This window comes from Vipera berus, assembly GCF_964194415.1.
Source record: "Vipera berus genome assembly, chromosome: 1".
NCBI lineage: Eukaryota > Metazoa > Chordata > Lepidosauria > Squamata > Viperidae > Vipera > Vipera berus.
The window spans coordinates 362364113-362379535 of NC_138202.1; the positions used below are offsets into that span (position 1 = coordinate 362364113).

Consider the following 15423-nt stretch of genomic DNA (forward strand, 5'->3'; position numbering starts at 1 on the left):
CCAGAGAGAGGAGCCCTGCACTTGCAATAAAATGAGGACTTCCGAATCGTTTGGGCTTCCTTTGTCTTTTGAAAGAGGCACCACACAGACAGCATGGCAAGCGTACGATTAAGTGCTGGTGCGGTCCTTGCAGACGTTTCGTGACCCGACTAAGTAACATCATCAGTGTCAGGACAGTAAATTTTTGGCTTGGTAATTTAACAGCACGCAACCTGATCCAGAGACCACCAGGAAGACTCCCCCCAACGCTGACACGGAAGCCAGTAGCCGCTGTCCTGCCTTTTGCGGTGCTGGGACGCGGGGCCCTCCGCCAATTCCGAGCGGGCGCCTGCAGAAGCCTCGCCCGGCCTTTCGGGTCGTCCCGCCCCGCTTCACACGACCAGGAGCAGCAGCAGCAGCGAGCGACGCACGTGGGCCAGTTCCGCCCCGGACCCCGCCCCTCCGCTCGCGGCTGACGCATGCGCCCTGAGGCTCCCGGGCCGGTTTGTCCGCGCTCGGCCACCGTCCGCCGTTTGTTTCCTTGGCTTCGGCGAGCCAAGATGGCGGCGGCGGGGCTGGAGCGGGTCCGCGTTTCGGCGGCGGAGCTCCGGCGGGGGATCCTGGCCACGGCGGAGGCGGCGGCCACGCACGAGAGGGGCGGCCCAGGTGAGGCCGCGGCGGGCGGGCCGGTTGGTTGGTTCGTTGGCGGCGACGTCGCGGAGCAGGGTAGCCGGGGGGGCGTGGCGCGCTGGTGCCCCCTCCTCCCTCCCTGCTGCCCGAACACCTGCGCGCGACCCGCGCCTGCGCGCTCTCCGCTGCTCTTCGTCTGGGCCGGACTACAGCTCCCACAATGCCTTGCCGGTCCTTTCAGGGGACCCGGGGACTTCCGCCATGGGGGCCCTCCCGGAAGGCCGCCCTTTGCCCCGATCTCTTGCGGAGAAGGGCCGGGGAGGGGTGGGGGAGCTGGCTGGCAGGGCGACTCGAGGCGCTGCTCTTCCCCGGGGTAGGCCTCGCCTGGCTCGGAAGCGCCTGTCTGGCCGGGTCAGCTAGAGTGGCGGCGGCTGACCCTCCCCTCGCCCCCTCTGGGGGTCTCCTTTCGTGGTCTGCCTAATTCTGGTTGCCTTCCCAGGCCTTGGGCTCAGAGGGGCTGCTTGACTCTGGGGGGGGTCCACCCGTGGCCGCTTTAAGACCTGTGGACTTCAACTCCCAGAATTGCCCAGCCAGCTCTGCTTGTTGGAGAATTCTGGGAGTTGAAGTCCACAGGTCTTAAAGCGGCCACGGGTGGACACCCCACCCTGCTCTTGCTTGTCTCTTGGTATGCTTACTGTTTCTTTGCAATTTGTGGAGCTGGAGAGCCTTGGAAGTTGAAATGATAAATACAAATATGAGAATCCCAATGGAAGCATTTGGGATGGAGGGGGAGGCTGGCCTTTGACCATGCATGGGGAACCTTACACACACAGAGAGAGAGAGACAAATCCAACCACCAGGGTTTCTGGTAGCCGTGGTTTCTGATGTTTTGGCAATGGTTTGAGTTTTGGTGCAGTTGTGCATTCTGTTCACACCGCCTGTCTCCTTGTCATTCCCCCCCCCTTTTCCTCCCGATGCCCGTGCCCCACTTCCCCAGTCGCCTCCCCTGGGCTTTACGGCAGGATGCCAGCGAAGGGAATATGCTGAAGATGGCAGGCCTGACACTTACTTTTCGGAGTCTGGCTGTGTTTCGATCCAGAGCTTACGCTCTTCGAGAGAGTCTTTCTATTTTCCTAGCTTCTAAAGTTTCCTGGAGGCTGAGTTGGCCTCCTCCTTGTTGACCTTTTCTTACCCTGCGGAATATATTTTAGTTAAGTTCAATCTTTGTGGTCTCAGATAAATTCTTTGCCCTCTTGGCTTTCCCTGTGGGCCTCTTCTGGTAATTTCCCCCTTGCCTCTGCAAAATGTGAGATGCTGTTTCCTGTTGGTTCCGCCTAGTTGCATCTCGTCCCTTCAGACGAAGCTCCCCCCCCCCCCCCGTTGCTTTCAAGTTCGTCTGTCGAGAAATATCTAGACGTGTTTCTTGGTGATGGGCCAAGAATTCCGTTTCTGGCAGAGCCTCGCGTTATTATCACCATTTTGATCAGGTGAGCAACAGCTGCCAAAGGGAGGAATAATAATAATCTTCCAGTGTTTTCTGGTTTATTTGCAGTCAGGGCCTCCAAACTCAGCTACTTTAAGACCTGTGGACTTCAACTCCCAGAATTCCCCTGCCAGCTCTGCTAGCTGGGGAATTCTGGGAATTGAAGTCCACAGGTCTTCAAGTTGCCAAGTTGCCATGAGGCAGGATTGATGTAGCTGGCCATCTCACCCAACTGACTCTGGCTGACTACCAAGAATTAAAAACACAAAACCACCCAACCAGAACGATGACTAATAAACCCAGGTAGTGAAGGAGAAGCACTAATCCTCCCTGCGGAAGCAAAAGCACCTTGACAGCAGCAGTGGCTTGTCTGACCGTCTAGTCCAGAGGTCCCCAACCTTCTGGGCACCAGGGCCCGGTTCTGTGGAGAGAGGTTTTTCCACGGACAGGAGAGTGCGTGGTTTTGTGTGCTGCCTGCATCCCGCGGAGGGGGCTTTGCTTGTTTGTGTGGACTGGTTGCTGGCATGCTGCGGCCCAGTACCGGTCCATGGACTGGGAGTTGGGGACCCCTGGCCTATGGGTCAGTGTCCAGGGCAGAGGGGCCCAGCTGGGCTGGCACTGAGCCTCTCCTGGGTCCTCTGAGTGAAGAATCCAGTGATCTCTGTCCTCACCCATGCCAGCAAAAAGGGGCTTTCTAGGACCGGTCCCCAAGCACCTTGATTATTTTAGAGGTAGTCCTCACCTTACGACAGTTTGCTTAAAAACCATTCAAAGTTACAACGGTGCTGGAAAAAGTGACTTAGGACTGGTTTTCACACTTACAAGCTTTGCAGCATCCACACGGTCAGGGGGTCAAGATGCTCGGCAACTGGTTCATATTTATGACGGTTGCAGCGTCCCACAGTCACGTGATCCCCTTGAAGCCAGGTTTACTTAACCACCACGTTACTAACTTATCAACTGCAGTTATTCACTTAGCAACTGTGGCATAAAAAGGTGATAAAGTGGGGCAAAACTCAGCAACTGTCTCGCTTATCAACAGAAAGTTTGGGCTGAATTGTAGTCGCAAGTCGAGGACTTCCCGTACTTAATGGGGAGAGATTCACACCCTGTGCAGCAGGCAGTTGTCTAGGACAGGGTTCCCCAACCTTGGCAACTTTTAAGACCTGTGGACTTCAACTCCCAGAATTCCCCAGCCAGCATGTCCACAGGTCTCAAAGTTGCCAAGGTTGGGGACCCCTGGTCTAGGCGCTGGCTCACCACCGGGTGCCTTTGCCACCACTGCAAAACCTCAGCTGTGCCACCCTCCCAGATGCCAGACAGGTACCTTTGCTGGGTCCCCAGCCCCCAACTCCAGAGGGCATCGTGGTTCGTCCTCGGCCAGCCTCTTCCAGGGTCTCTGGCTGGTGGTTCTGCTCTTGCTTGCCACCCTGCGCCATCTTTCCTGGCACCCTGCTCTTCTCTGGCAGCTTCGGCATCAGGCTTCCACTTCTCCGTTTTGCTCTTCGTTATTCCGTAGCCCCTCCTTGGGATATGCCGCCTGCGCTTCTTCCTTTGCTGTTGCCCTTCTCAGACCGCTGAGCCTCTGCTTAAGGGGCCAGCTCTGGGCCCTGAAAGGGAACGGGAGTGGGGGGTGTTGCCCTCCCATATTCACCTCCTCACGCACTGGGGCCCACGTGCATTATGGCTGCCGCCAGCTCATCAACCCTCTTCTCCACTCTTGGCCACTTTGAGACTTGTGGACTCCAACATCCAGAATTCCCCAGCCAGCAGAGCGAGTGGACTTCAAAAAAGTTGGCCCACAAGTCATAAAGGGTCCATAGTTCCCAGCTCTGCTTTAGGTAGGTAATAGATAGCACACACGTTAACGCTCCTGAAGGTGGAGCGTTGCAGGCTGTTGGTGGCTGGAATGAACCTGTCAGGACCCACCCCAATCCACGTCTTAGGAAAACAAAAACCCTTGGAGTCAGTTCTAGTCCAAAAGGAATTTTTACTAGGACATGTTTGGTTGTGGAAATACAAGACAGGACCTGGTATTGTTTTACAGATTGAAACTTTACAAAGAGTTCCCGGTTCAACCCCCCCCTTCCTTCAACCCCATTTGGTCAGCCCCCCATCATTTTACTTCGTGTCATCCCTTTCGTGGGAAAAAAGGAACTTCGAATCTTTATGGTTATTGCCTTCTTCCTCTCCAGAATTAAAAGAAGAAAGACACAGGCCAGATGCCTCCTTCCCTAACCCTCCCCTTTGTTCCCCCAGTTCAAAAGGTTTCCCTTGGTCTTTGAAATAACCTAAGGCAGGCTGAATCCGCATCCGCTCCTCCTTCCTCGGGAGATGGCAGAATCCCCGGGGGGGGGGGGGATAATGTTTTAAACATGCATTTATGAATGTGATATAAATGGATTCTGACAGAACCTTTATTGTCAAAGTACAACCACGTATACATTGAGATTGGCTGAGCCTCCCTTCGTGCCCCCCCCCACAACTTACAGTGACACAAACCCTCCATCTTATTACATTATGTGAGCTAATTGCACAACACACCGGCCTCGCAAGTCAATCATGCATAAGGTTTATAAAGTTATTTCCCGTTCAAAAGCCTAACAGCCCATGCATAAAAGCTGTTTTTCAACCTGTTGGTACGGCTGGCTGTACTCCTGTATCTCCTACCCGACGGTAGGAGAGTAAAGAGATACCATCCAGGGTGTGAGTTGTCCCTGAGAATGAGATGAGTTGGGGGGACGTAGCGTGCCTGGGAGCCAGGCCAAGCCAGGGAGGCTGGGCAAGGGAGTCCTCCCCACACATGTTTCTTCTAGTCCAGCCCCCTGCTCAGTCAGGAAGACCTATAGCGTCTCAGACAAGTGACCCTCTAGTCTCTTTTTAAAAACCTCCAGTGATGGAGCACCCACGGCTTCCGGTGGCAAGCTGTTCCACTGGTTTATTGTCCTCACTGTCAGGAAGTTTATCCTTAATTCCAGGTTGCTTCTGTCCTTGATCAGCTTCCATCCGTTGCGTCTTGTCTTGCCATCTGGTGCTTTGGAGAATAGCTTGACCCCCACTTCTTTGTGGCAGCCCTTCAGATCCTGGAATGCTGCTATCCAGTCACCCCTATTTCTCTTTTTCCTTAGACAGACCAAACCCAAGTCCCGCAGCCGTTCTTTGTATGTTTTAGCCTCCAGGCCTTGGATCATCTTAGTTGCTCTTCTCTGAACTTTTCCCAAGGTCTCAACATCTTTTTTGTAGTGTGGTGACCAAAATTGGCTGCAGTATTCCAGGTGTGGCCTCACTAGGGTTTTATAAAGCGGTACTAACACTTTGCGTGATCTTGATTCTATCTATGTCTCTGTTTATGCAACCCAGGATTGTATTAGCTTTTTTGGCTGCTGCCGCACACGGCTGGCTCACGGTCAAGCGATCGTCCACCAGGACCCCAAGGTCCCTCTCACAGTGGCTGTTTTGGAGCCAGGTCTCGCTTAATGTTGGCCGGCATTGATGGCAAAAGCTGGGTGAGGAGCGAGGGTCAAGAGGTTCGAAGGAGACGCCACTTTCCAGAGGAAGCTGAGACTGGGCCTTCAGTGCAGGGCAAAGGGGTTGGCAGAGGAATTGCCAGCCACAGGTGGGAGAGGGGGGCGCGGGGCAGCCGAAAGAGCTGGCAGGCTGGGGCTGGGAGTGCTTCCGCTGGGGCGCCAGGCTGTGGGGCAGCCCATTGAGGGAGAAGAAGAAGCTGATAGTTGTGCTTATCAGGAAGGCAGTTGTGGATATTTAGCCTCTTGGTGGGAGAGTGAAGCCATCGCTGCCCCGGGCCTGGGCCCAGGCTGGGTGCGGGCTCGGCCTTGAGGCTTGGCCACATTGAAGAAATGATGCTTCTCCTCAGCGTGTTTTCATGTTTAGTGTTTTTGTAAAGTCTAAAAAAGTCTCTTTAGTCGTCCCAAAGATGCTTTTTCACGACCTGGATGGCTGAGAATCTCTGTGGACATTTAAGGTACACAAGCTTTTCAATATTGAATCTGCCGGCGTGGCTTTGCCTCCGTTCTGTTAGTCCTGTGCTCCAGGAGGGAGAGAGATTAAAAATATGAACAGCAATTAAATGCGTGGTCCCTTTCGCGGTTGGAGTGACACAGCACGAGGTGGTTTTGCATCCCGCACGGCTGACCTCTGACCCGAAGGGTATTGGGCATAGAGAGCAGAGCCCTGGGCCACAGCTCTTCCGGGCTAAACCCCACCAGTGTCTCCAGTTTGGGTTCCTAGGTCTGCAGGCGGACTGTCCAGCCCCTGAAGAGGGTTGAAGGAGGAGTCCTTGGTCCCCTGTTCCAAGAAGTGGTGGCACTTGAACCCACTACTCGGGTGCAGGGCTCCTTAATGAAATGCTGTCTGATCAAAGCAGACCATGCTGGCTGTACTGGGATCCCCTCCCTCCCCTCCCAGGCACCTGGACTTAGGCACCGCTTCATGGTGCTTCCCAGCCCTCTTACAGAGTCAGCCTCTCGGCCCCAACAATCGGTGTCCTCATTTTACCAACCTGGGAAGGACGGAAAGCTGAGTCAACCTCCAGCCAGTCAGGATCGAACTCCAGGCTGTGGGCAGAGAGTCAGCCTGCAGTGCTGCATTCTGATCAGGGCACCACCAGGCTCCTTAAATGTAAATTAAGTGTAATTTAATTAATTAATGAACGGAGCAGCTTTATTCAGGCAAGGTGCTTTGCCCCAACAGAGGAGCCGCCCACGGCTAGCCCGAAGGGTCCCCCAAGCAGCTTTGAGAAGACAGCCCTGAGGCCTGGGGGTGGGGGTGGTTGAGACTCTCCCTAGACACGAGGTGGGGGGTCGGGGGGGCTCCCATGTGGGGTGGGGGAGGGCACGAGGCCTCCCTGCCTGGCGCCCCTTCCTTTCCTTCGGCTGCAGAGCGAGGGCTGGGCTGGCTGGCTCTGTCTGGCAGCCCGAGGCTCACTCCGGGCGCCCGTGGCCTGATCCAGAGGCCCAGCGGGACCCCAGGGTGGCTCTGTTCCGTGGCCCGCCGGGGCTGGGCCCCTGGGTTCCAGGCTCTTCTGGCCCAGCCCGGTCGTCACGGGAGCCCCTGCCAGCGTTCCGATGCCAGCCCACCGGAGCCTCCCAGGGGCAGGCTGGGTCTTCTGGGCTGCAGCCCGCAGGCTGGCCATGGCCCACGCAGCTGACCGCTGGGAGGCCTCGGCCACTGACGGGAGGTGCTTCCCAAGAGGAGGAGGAGGAGGAGGAGAAATGGAAGACGGAGGTCCGTCCTGGCTCTGGGAAGGAGCCACCGTGGGGCTAAAGGGGGGGGCTCCAAGGGGGGGCGGGAGGGAGGGAGGGATTAATGGGCTTGTGCTCCGGTCCAAAACCGGGTGACCTGGTGGCCACTGAAAGCAACTGTGGGGTCTTTAGCCCCCAGGCCCTTGTGGAGGGCTGAGGAGGAAGGGTCCTCTTCCCTTTGGGGGAGGGGGGGCAGGGAAGGCCACACAGAAAGCGCACTACGCCAGGCCCTCTTGCTGGACCCCAAAATGGGGACTTTTACGTTTAATCTTAGTGATAACGATGTATCATACAACAATAACAACAACAACAGTAATAGAGTTGGAAGGGACCTTGGAGGTCATCTAGTCCACCCACCCCCCCCTGCTCAAGCAGGAGACCTTCCTACTACCATTTCGGACAAATGGCTGTCCAGTCTCTTCTTAAGAACTTCCAGTGTTGGAGCATTCACCACTTCTGGAGGCAAGGAGTTCCACCGGTTAATTGTTCTAATCGTCAGGAAATCTTATTTTTTTCTATAAATGTGTTTTTGTTTTATTTTTAATGGCAGTTTGACGTTTGCTTGCTTGTTTTTTCTTTTCCTTTCCAAATTTTGTATTTTAACTTTGGAGATATATACATATACATACATACATGCATACATATGTATATATGTATGTATGTATGTGTAATTGCTAACAAAGAATTAAGGGAGACTTAATTTACACAAATATGAGCTGTCACCGGTGTGACTACTGCCTGTCGATGGCCTTCAGGATAGGCTTTCACAGGAAATAAAGATTTGTCCCATGTTTGGGGCCTAGCAAGGTAATCTAAAAAATAGTTAAGCATTTGTCGTATGTTATGTATGTACGTATGTTTTGTTTTTAAAAAAGATAGACTTTCAGCAGGCGCTCCTTGGTTATACAGAATCTGCAATGACAGTTATTAGTCACCTGCTGCCGGCATCAAACGCCCTTCGTCCAGTGCGCTCCCACAGGGAGGGTCTGCTCAGGGTCCCGCCGGTAAGAGATTGCCGGCGGGTGACACCCAGGGATAGGGCCTTCTCAGTGGGGGCGCCTGCCCTCTGGAACCAGCTGCCGGTGGAGCTGAGGACTGCTCCCGACCTCCGATCATTCTGCCGGGGCCTGAAGACCTGGCTCTTCGAGCTCTCGGGCCCAGGCTGAGGAGACATTCATTTTAATTGGGGTTTTTAATAGTACAGGGTTGATTTAATATTTTTTAAATTGGGTTTTAACTTTTGTATGGTTGATTTTTAACTCCCTGTAAACCGCCCTGAGTCCTCAGGGAAAGGGCGGTATATAAATGCAATAAAATAAATAAATAAATAAATAAATAAATCCCAAAGAGGCTTTTTCACGAGGCAGCTGGACTTTATTCATATCTGCTGAAGAGCTGAAGAAGCTTCTTGGATGAGAAGCGAAACATCTTCAAAGAGAAACAAGGATTTTGCCTCGTGAAAAAGCACCTTTGGAGTAACTATGACTGAGAATCTCCACAAAGATTTGGTTGTTAGCTGCTTCCGCTGTATTCAGAAACACAGCCGCAGCCCCCCCCCACCCCAAAAGGTGTTTAGTTAAACGCAAAAGCGGTCTTTTTATTTCCTCATAACTTCTTCATAATGTTCCTTAGCCAGGAGATCGTCACTACGATCCTGTGCCCGCCCTGCGGTTTGCCTTTCCCCCCACCTTCGCAGAGTGCAGAGATGGGAGAGGAAGGGGTCGCAAGAGAGTCAGCAGGCACACCGAACCTTTTCCCTCCCCACGCTCTGCCTGCCGACTCTCTCCTGATGCCTTCCTCTCCACTGAACCGAGGGAAGTGCAAACTCCCCACTCTCCTCTTGCTAATTATCCCAGGGCCTAAGGCTAGGGCAGGGGTCGGCAACCGGAAAAAGGAAAAGAGCCACTCAGAACCGGTTCCATCACACAAACAAAAAAGTGGGAGCCGCAAAAAGTGCGCGTGCGTGCGTCCACTCACGTGCATGCGCAAAAAACATTTTGTGCATGCGCAAAATGGGAGGCACCTGCGCGGCGACGGGTCTCCCCTTTGGAGAGGTGCGCGCTGTCCCGTTCGGAGACCTGCCGCGTTCGTCAAACATGGATGAACGCGGCAGCTGTGCAAACGGGACGGTGGCGGCTTGGGAGAGGTGCGCGCGCACTCTCCAAACCGCCGCCATCCCGTTTGCACAGCTGCCGTGTTCGTCAATGTTTGACGAATGCGGCAGGTCTCCGGATGGGACGGCGGCGGCTTGGAGACGTGCGTGCGCACCTCCGCCCTTCGGAAAGGTGCACGTGCACCTCTCGGAACGGGCGGTGCCACTCTCCATTTGGAGAGGTGTGCGTGCACCACTGCCCGTTCGAAGAGGTGCGTGCACACCGGGCGGCTGGGAGCCGCAGGAGACGGCTCCAGAGCCGCGGGTTGCCGACCTGTGGGCTAGGGGAGGGGGTGGGGAAAAGGAAATGACTTCCCTCTGAGTGACAGCTTGGCTTAACGACAGAGATGTCACTCCCAGTCGGTCTGCTCCCCCACCACGCCTGGTGAGCCCCCCACTAGCTCCCCCCCCCCGACCAGCTACAGGGCTGACGGTCCTCTTGTGCTTCCCCTCCTGCAGAGACCTTGAGGGAGCCCCGGCATCGTAAGGACAACCGGCGTCCGGACCTCGAGATTTACAAGCCGGGCCTCTCCCGCCTGAGGAGCAAGCCTGGCCCGGCCAAGCAGGAGCTTCCGCCGGAGGAGGAAGCCAAGGCGGAGGGCCTGGGCCCCGGGGAGCCCGCGGCAGCTTCCTGCAGGGAGGACACCCCACTCCCCCAGGCCCCCCCGGAGGACAGGGGCCAGCCGCCCAACGGCTTCTTGGAAGGCCCTGCCCAGGGCCCCGGGGGCGCCCCGCAGGACTGGTGCCCTCGCATCGTCAGGCGAGCCAAGAAGCCCGACCAGCAGATCTACCAGCCTGGCAAACGCCTGCAGGCCTCGCCCCGGGAGGCGGGGGCTGCCCCACCGGCAGAGGAGGAGCTCCCCCCGAAGGAGGAGAGGGGAGCGGACTGCGAGAAGGACACCGGGAGGGCTGGCCAGGGCCCCGGGAAGCCAGGGGGCCCAGAAGGAGGGCCTGAGCAGGAAGGGGCCCGGCCTTTCCGGGGGGAGAAGGGCAGGCGGGCCGAGCGGCCCCAGAAGGCCCGAGACGAGCCAGGCCACGGCAGGGGCAGCCCCCCCAAGCGGTACTCGCGCTCGGACAAGCGTCGCAGCCGCTACCGCACCTGCAGCACCAGCTCGGCAGGCAGCAGCAACAGCACTGAGGGGGCCCGTGGGGAGGCGGAGCTGGGGAGGAAGCCCACGGAAAGGCCCCGCCCACAGAAGCAGCTCTCCGCCTCCTCCACCGACTCCCTGGAGGAGGACAGGGCCGAGGAGGGCCCGGAGGCCAGGAGGGGCCCCGAGCACAGCCGGTTCGCCCGCGGCCAGGAGGCCAGAGCGTCCCAGGGGGGGCCCTGGCCTACCGGCAGGGGCGCCACAACCTCCCAGCCCGAGTGGCGAAAGGGCGGCAAGCCCTCCAGGGCCACCCCCAGGGACCCCGCAGAGGCCTGGGAGGGGAAGCCCCAGAACCGGGGCCGAGGGATCCTGGTGCTGCCGGCCAACACGGACCTGACCCCCAGCAGCACGGGGTCCCCCGAAGCCCCCCACGGAGGGGGCGCCCGGCTCCTGTTTGGCAGCAGCAAAGGCCCTCGCGGCTGGAGCCGGGGGGGCACGTCCCGTCGGCTCTGGGACCCCAACAACCCGGAGCAGAAGCCGGCGCTGAAGAGCCCGGGGACCCAGCTGCACTTCTTGGACACGGACGACGAGGGGGCCCCCGTGCCTCGAGGGGAGCCCCGCCAGGCACAGGCCCCCTACTACCGGTTCCAGAACTCGGACAACCCCTATTACTACGGAGGGGCCCCGTACCCCTACACGGGATACCCCCTGCCCTTCCCGGTGGGCGCTGGCAGCGAGGTCTACCCTGCGGCCTACTACCCCGCCGGCTACCCCAAGCAGGCCGAGCCTTGTGGCGGTGGGGGGGCTGGCGGTGCCCCCCCGGCTGACCCCCTCGGCCCCGAGGCGGAGCAGCAGAAGCACCACCTGCAGCAGCAGCAGCAGCAGCAAGAGCTGGGCAAGGCCCTGCGGGAGGCCGGGCACCTGGAGCAGCAGCTGAGCAACCTCTTGTCCCGGGACAGGCTCAGTCCGGAGGGCCTGGAGAAGATGGGCAAGCTCAGGTGGGTGGGGGAAGGGGTTTCCCCCTCTGCTGCGGGGGTTTGTGTGTGTGTGTGTTTCTTGCCTGTGCAGCTGCCCAAGCTGTGCCAGGGTCTCTCTTGTTCGGGTCAGATGTCCCTCAGCTCAGAGTTCGTAGCTGGCTGCCGAGAGGAGGCCTGGCCTGGGGGGCAGCCCCCGAGAGGGCTCCTAGGCGTAAGGGGGGCCCAGGAGGAAGGAGGACTGTGCCAGGGGTCCTGAGGGAAGGGTACGTGGTTTGTCCGGTGGGTGCTTGAACACCAGCGACTGTGCCTGCCGCTCAGGAGGCCCTGGGGTGGGAAGGTGTTTCGCCTTGGAGACGTTCCCTGACCCCTCTGGGAACGTCTGCTGTGTGTGTGTCCCTGTCAGCCCCTGGGAAGCAGGGAGGGAGCAGCCCCCCCCTCCAAATACAGGTGGTCCTCAGCTTTTGAACCCAAAATTTCTGTTGGAGTTGTTAAGTGAGTTTTGTCCCATTTTACGACCTTTCTTGCCACTGTTGATAAGCAAATGAATGCAGTTGTTAAGTTAGTAACATGGTTGTTAAGTGAATCTGGCTTCCCCCGTTGGCTTTGCTGGCCGGAAGGTTACAAAAGGGAACCCCGGGACAACCACCCCCCCCCCCCGGGATGCAGCACTGGTCACCTGAAGCACAGGACTAAGAGCAAATGTATTAGACAGACAGAGAGAGAGAGAGAGGGAGGCAGACAGGCAGATGCCAGTTGCCAAGCAGCCAAAGTTTCATTACGTGACTGACGACGCTTCAACAGTTGTAAGTATGAAAGATGGTCGAAAGTCCCTTTTTCCAGGGCTGTTGTCATTTGAAGTCACTAAATGAACAGTCGTAAGTCAGGGAACGTGTGTAGGCAGCCAGGGAGCTGCGGGGCATCGGGCTGGGCTGGCTGGACCTGAGCCGCAGAGGGCAGCCTAAAGTGGTCCAGCTTAATGTGGCACCGTCCAGAAACGAGGTGCCGTTCTGTGCTCATCCCCGGCGAGAAAAGTCCCTGATAACATAAAAATCCGTCCTCCTTCCATCCATCCTGGAAAAAGGCCTGTAACTTCTAACGGTCGATAAACGAACTGTCGTATAAGTTGAGGACCACCTTATATGATGGGGTGAGGTTCGTTTTTGTTTTAATATGGGAGTTGGCGGGGGGCGGTATGAGACCCCCGGCTGGCCAGCAGCTGACGGGCGTCCCATCGCAGGGCGGAGATGCTGCAGCTGTACGAGCTCTGCCTGCTGACCGACATCGAAGTGGCCGATGCGCAGAACGTGGACCAGCTGCTCTGGAAGAATGCCTTCTATCAGGTGATCGAGAAGTTCCGGCAGCTGCTCAAGGAACCGGCGGGGGGAGAGAGCACCCAGGAGATCCGCGGCAAGCTGCTCCAGATCCTGGACGAGGTGAGGCAGGGGTCTGGGGGCGCCCTGGGCGGGTGGGGGCCGGAAGGGAGCTGTCCTCCTTCCCTCCAGAGCTGGTGGGTGCTTCACCTCAGTGGAGGCTTGCAAGAAGAGGCCGGACGAGCCTCTCTCTGGAACGGTGCAGGGCGGGGGTCCCCGACTCCCCGGTACCGGGCTGCGGCATGCCACCAACCGGGCCTCACAAGCAAGCGGAGCCCCATCCGCGGGATGCAGGCAGCACATGAAACCAGGCCCCCTCTGGTCCACGGAAAAACCTCCGTCCGCAGAAGCCAAAAGGATGGAGGCCACTGGTGCAGGCCTCCTGCTTGAGCAGAGGGTGGACTAGAAGACCTCCGAGGTCCCTTCCAGCTCTCTCAAGATTCTAGGATGCGGCTCCCTTTCCCTGTCCCAGCCGAAGGGGACCGTGTGCAGGCGGTCCTCGACTCACGACCGTCCCTTTAGCAACCAGTCGGAGTTAGAGCAAGGCTGAAGAAAGTGACTTACAGGCAGTCCTCACACTTACGACGGTTGCAGCATCCCTGCGGTCACCTGGTCAGAATTTGGATGCTGGGCAACTGGCGTTTTATTTATTTATTTTGGAAAATTCATGTAGTCACCTACTCGTGGGGACTCTAGGCGTCCTACAGAAAAAGGCGGCAGGTGTTCGGGACGGTTGCCACGTCCCCCGGGACACGGGCCCCCCGCTTGCCAACCTCCCAGCCGGCTTCCGGCAAGGCGAGCCCGTTGGGAAAGCTGGATTTCTTTTTTTATTATTATTTATTATTGTATTTTATGTATTTCTTATTATTGTGTTTTGTTATTTTATTTATCTTTGTTTTGTTGTTTTGTTCTATTTCATTTATTTATTAAATTTATTTGCCACCTACCTCACCCTGGGGCTCCTCCGGGTGGCTTGCAGCAGTAAAAACGAAGAAACGAAAAAAAGCGTAAGAATAATAGCAGAACAACGAAGCGATAAGATAGACCAGGGGTGGGGAACTACGGCCCCCTTCATGACTCGTGGACTTCAACTCCCAGAATTCCTGGGAGTTGAAGTCCACATGGCTGGCTCAGGAATTCTGGGAGTTGAAGTCCACGAGTCATAAAAGAGTCAAGCTTCCCCACCCCTGAAATAAGACAACGAAATAAGCGGCAAAAATACAGCAATAAGAGATCAAGAGATTTGCTTTTCATTTTACACCTGCCCTGATTCGCTTAACCAGCCAGGGCCGAGAAGGTGATACAAGTCAGCCGTGACACTCAACAACCGCCTTGCTTAGCAGCAGAGTGTTTGATGCCAGTGCTGGTCGTAAGCCGAGGGCTGCCTGTATGGCGGCTGGCCTAAGAGGCAGATGGGAGGGCTCTGCCTGGGGGGGGGGGAGTCCGTTTTCAACCAAAAGCTGAAGCAGAAAATCTGCAGGTAGTTCCAGAGCTGGATCAGGGCAGCGGCAGCATCTGGCCTGCCACCGTTGCAGGTGTAAAGGCCAAAGGTCAGCTTAGCCGTTTGGATGAAGGCTTCCTTAAGTGGGGAGGAAGGGCTGTCCACCCTTGGGTCCAGCCTGAAGAACGCCCCTCTCCGGCCACTTCCATCTGTCCCCCCTTTGCCTGGCCAACGTACGTCCGTCAGCACTTGGGAGGGCCGGCTTGGGCCTTGCAGCTTCCCCCAGTATTTCTCCGGAGCCGCTGCGTTGGTGCCCCTGGTGCCTGAGGGCTTTGGGGGGTCTTTCAGCCCAGGGCTCCGCAGGGAGCAGGGGCGATGCGTCCCCAGGATGACCGAGGGAGCTCCTGGCCTCCCATCTTCAGCCCTCTGGCTCTCCTGTTCCTGGGGGTGGGGGGAGCTCTTTGGAGCATCTGCTCTGCCCCTTTATCCCCAAAGTAGAGGGGGGTGGGCCCTTCCCCCTCCCCCCTCCCCCCAAGGCTCCTGCTTGCTGCCCTCGCCCTCTGCTCAAGGAGAGGAGCAACCTGGAACGAAGGAGGCGGCAAGGACAGTCAATCTGGACGGCTTCCCCTCCAGCAGTTGTGGGTGCTCCATCCCTTCCGGAGGTCTTCGAGGAGAGACTGGACGGCCCTTTGTCCCGATTGGCAGAGGGTCTCCTGCTCGAGCAGGGGTTGGACTAGAGGACCTTCGAGGTCCCTTCCCACCTCCGTCGTTCTGTGACTGCTGCTTTCTCTCCCCCCCAGGGCACCCTCTTCTTTGATGGCTTGCTGCAGAAGCTGCAGGCCACCTACCAGTTCAAGCTGGAGGACTACATGGACAGCATGGCTGTTCGCAGCAAGCCTCTGCGGAAGACGGTGAGGCGGAGCTGGGGGGGCGGCAGGTGATTCGCGGGGGGAGGAGGGAGGGTTCGGGGCCCCCCCCTGAGGAACACACGAGGGCTGGGCCAGACTCTGGGGGCGCTGGGGACGCTTCCCTTAGGGCAGCC

At 57.4% G+C, this 15423-nt stretch overlaps 1 protein-coding gene across 5 annotated transcripts in view; it reads left to right on the top strand.

The window, feature by feature from the left end:
- The first annotated feature begins 136 nt into the window (after positions 1-136).
- The window catches only part of SMG6 (SMG6 nonsense mediated mRNA decay factor), a 67591-nt gene continuing 52304 nt past the window's right edge, over positions 137-15423 (top strand). For 3 of the 5 annotated variants that reach the window (XR_014024664.1, XM_081314209.1, XM_081314208.1), the window contains exons 1-4: positions 537-645; positions 9965-11591; positions 12808-13003; positions 15182-15292. Coding sequence is in view for 3 of the 5 variants with exons in the window: in XM_081314209.1 (XP_081170335.1) it covers positions 540-645; positions 9965-11591; positions 12808-13003; positions 15182-15292 (2040 nt within the window). In the remaining 2 variants the exon portion in view is untranslated. Of the gene's footprint in view, positions 646-9964; positions 11592-12807; positions 13004-15181; positions 15293-15423 lie in introns of all 5 variants that reach the window. The other 2 variants (XR_014024663.1, XM_081314207.1) reach the window with 2 other exon arrangements.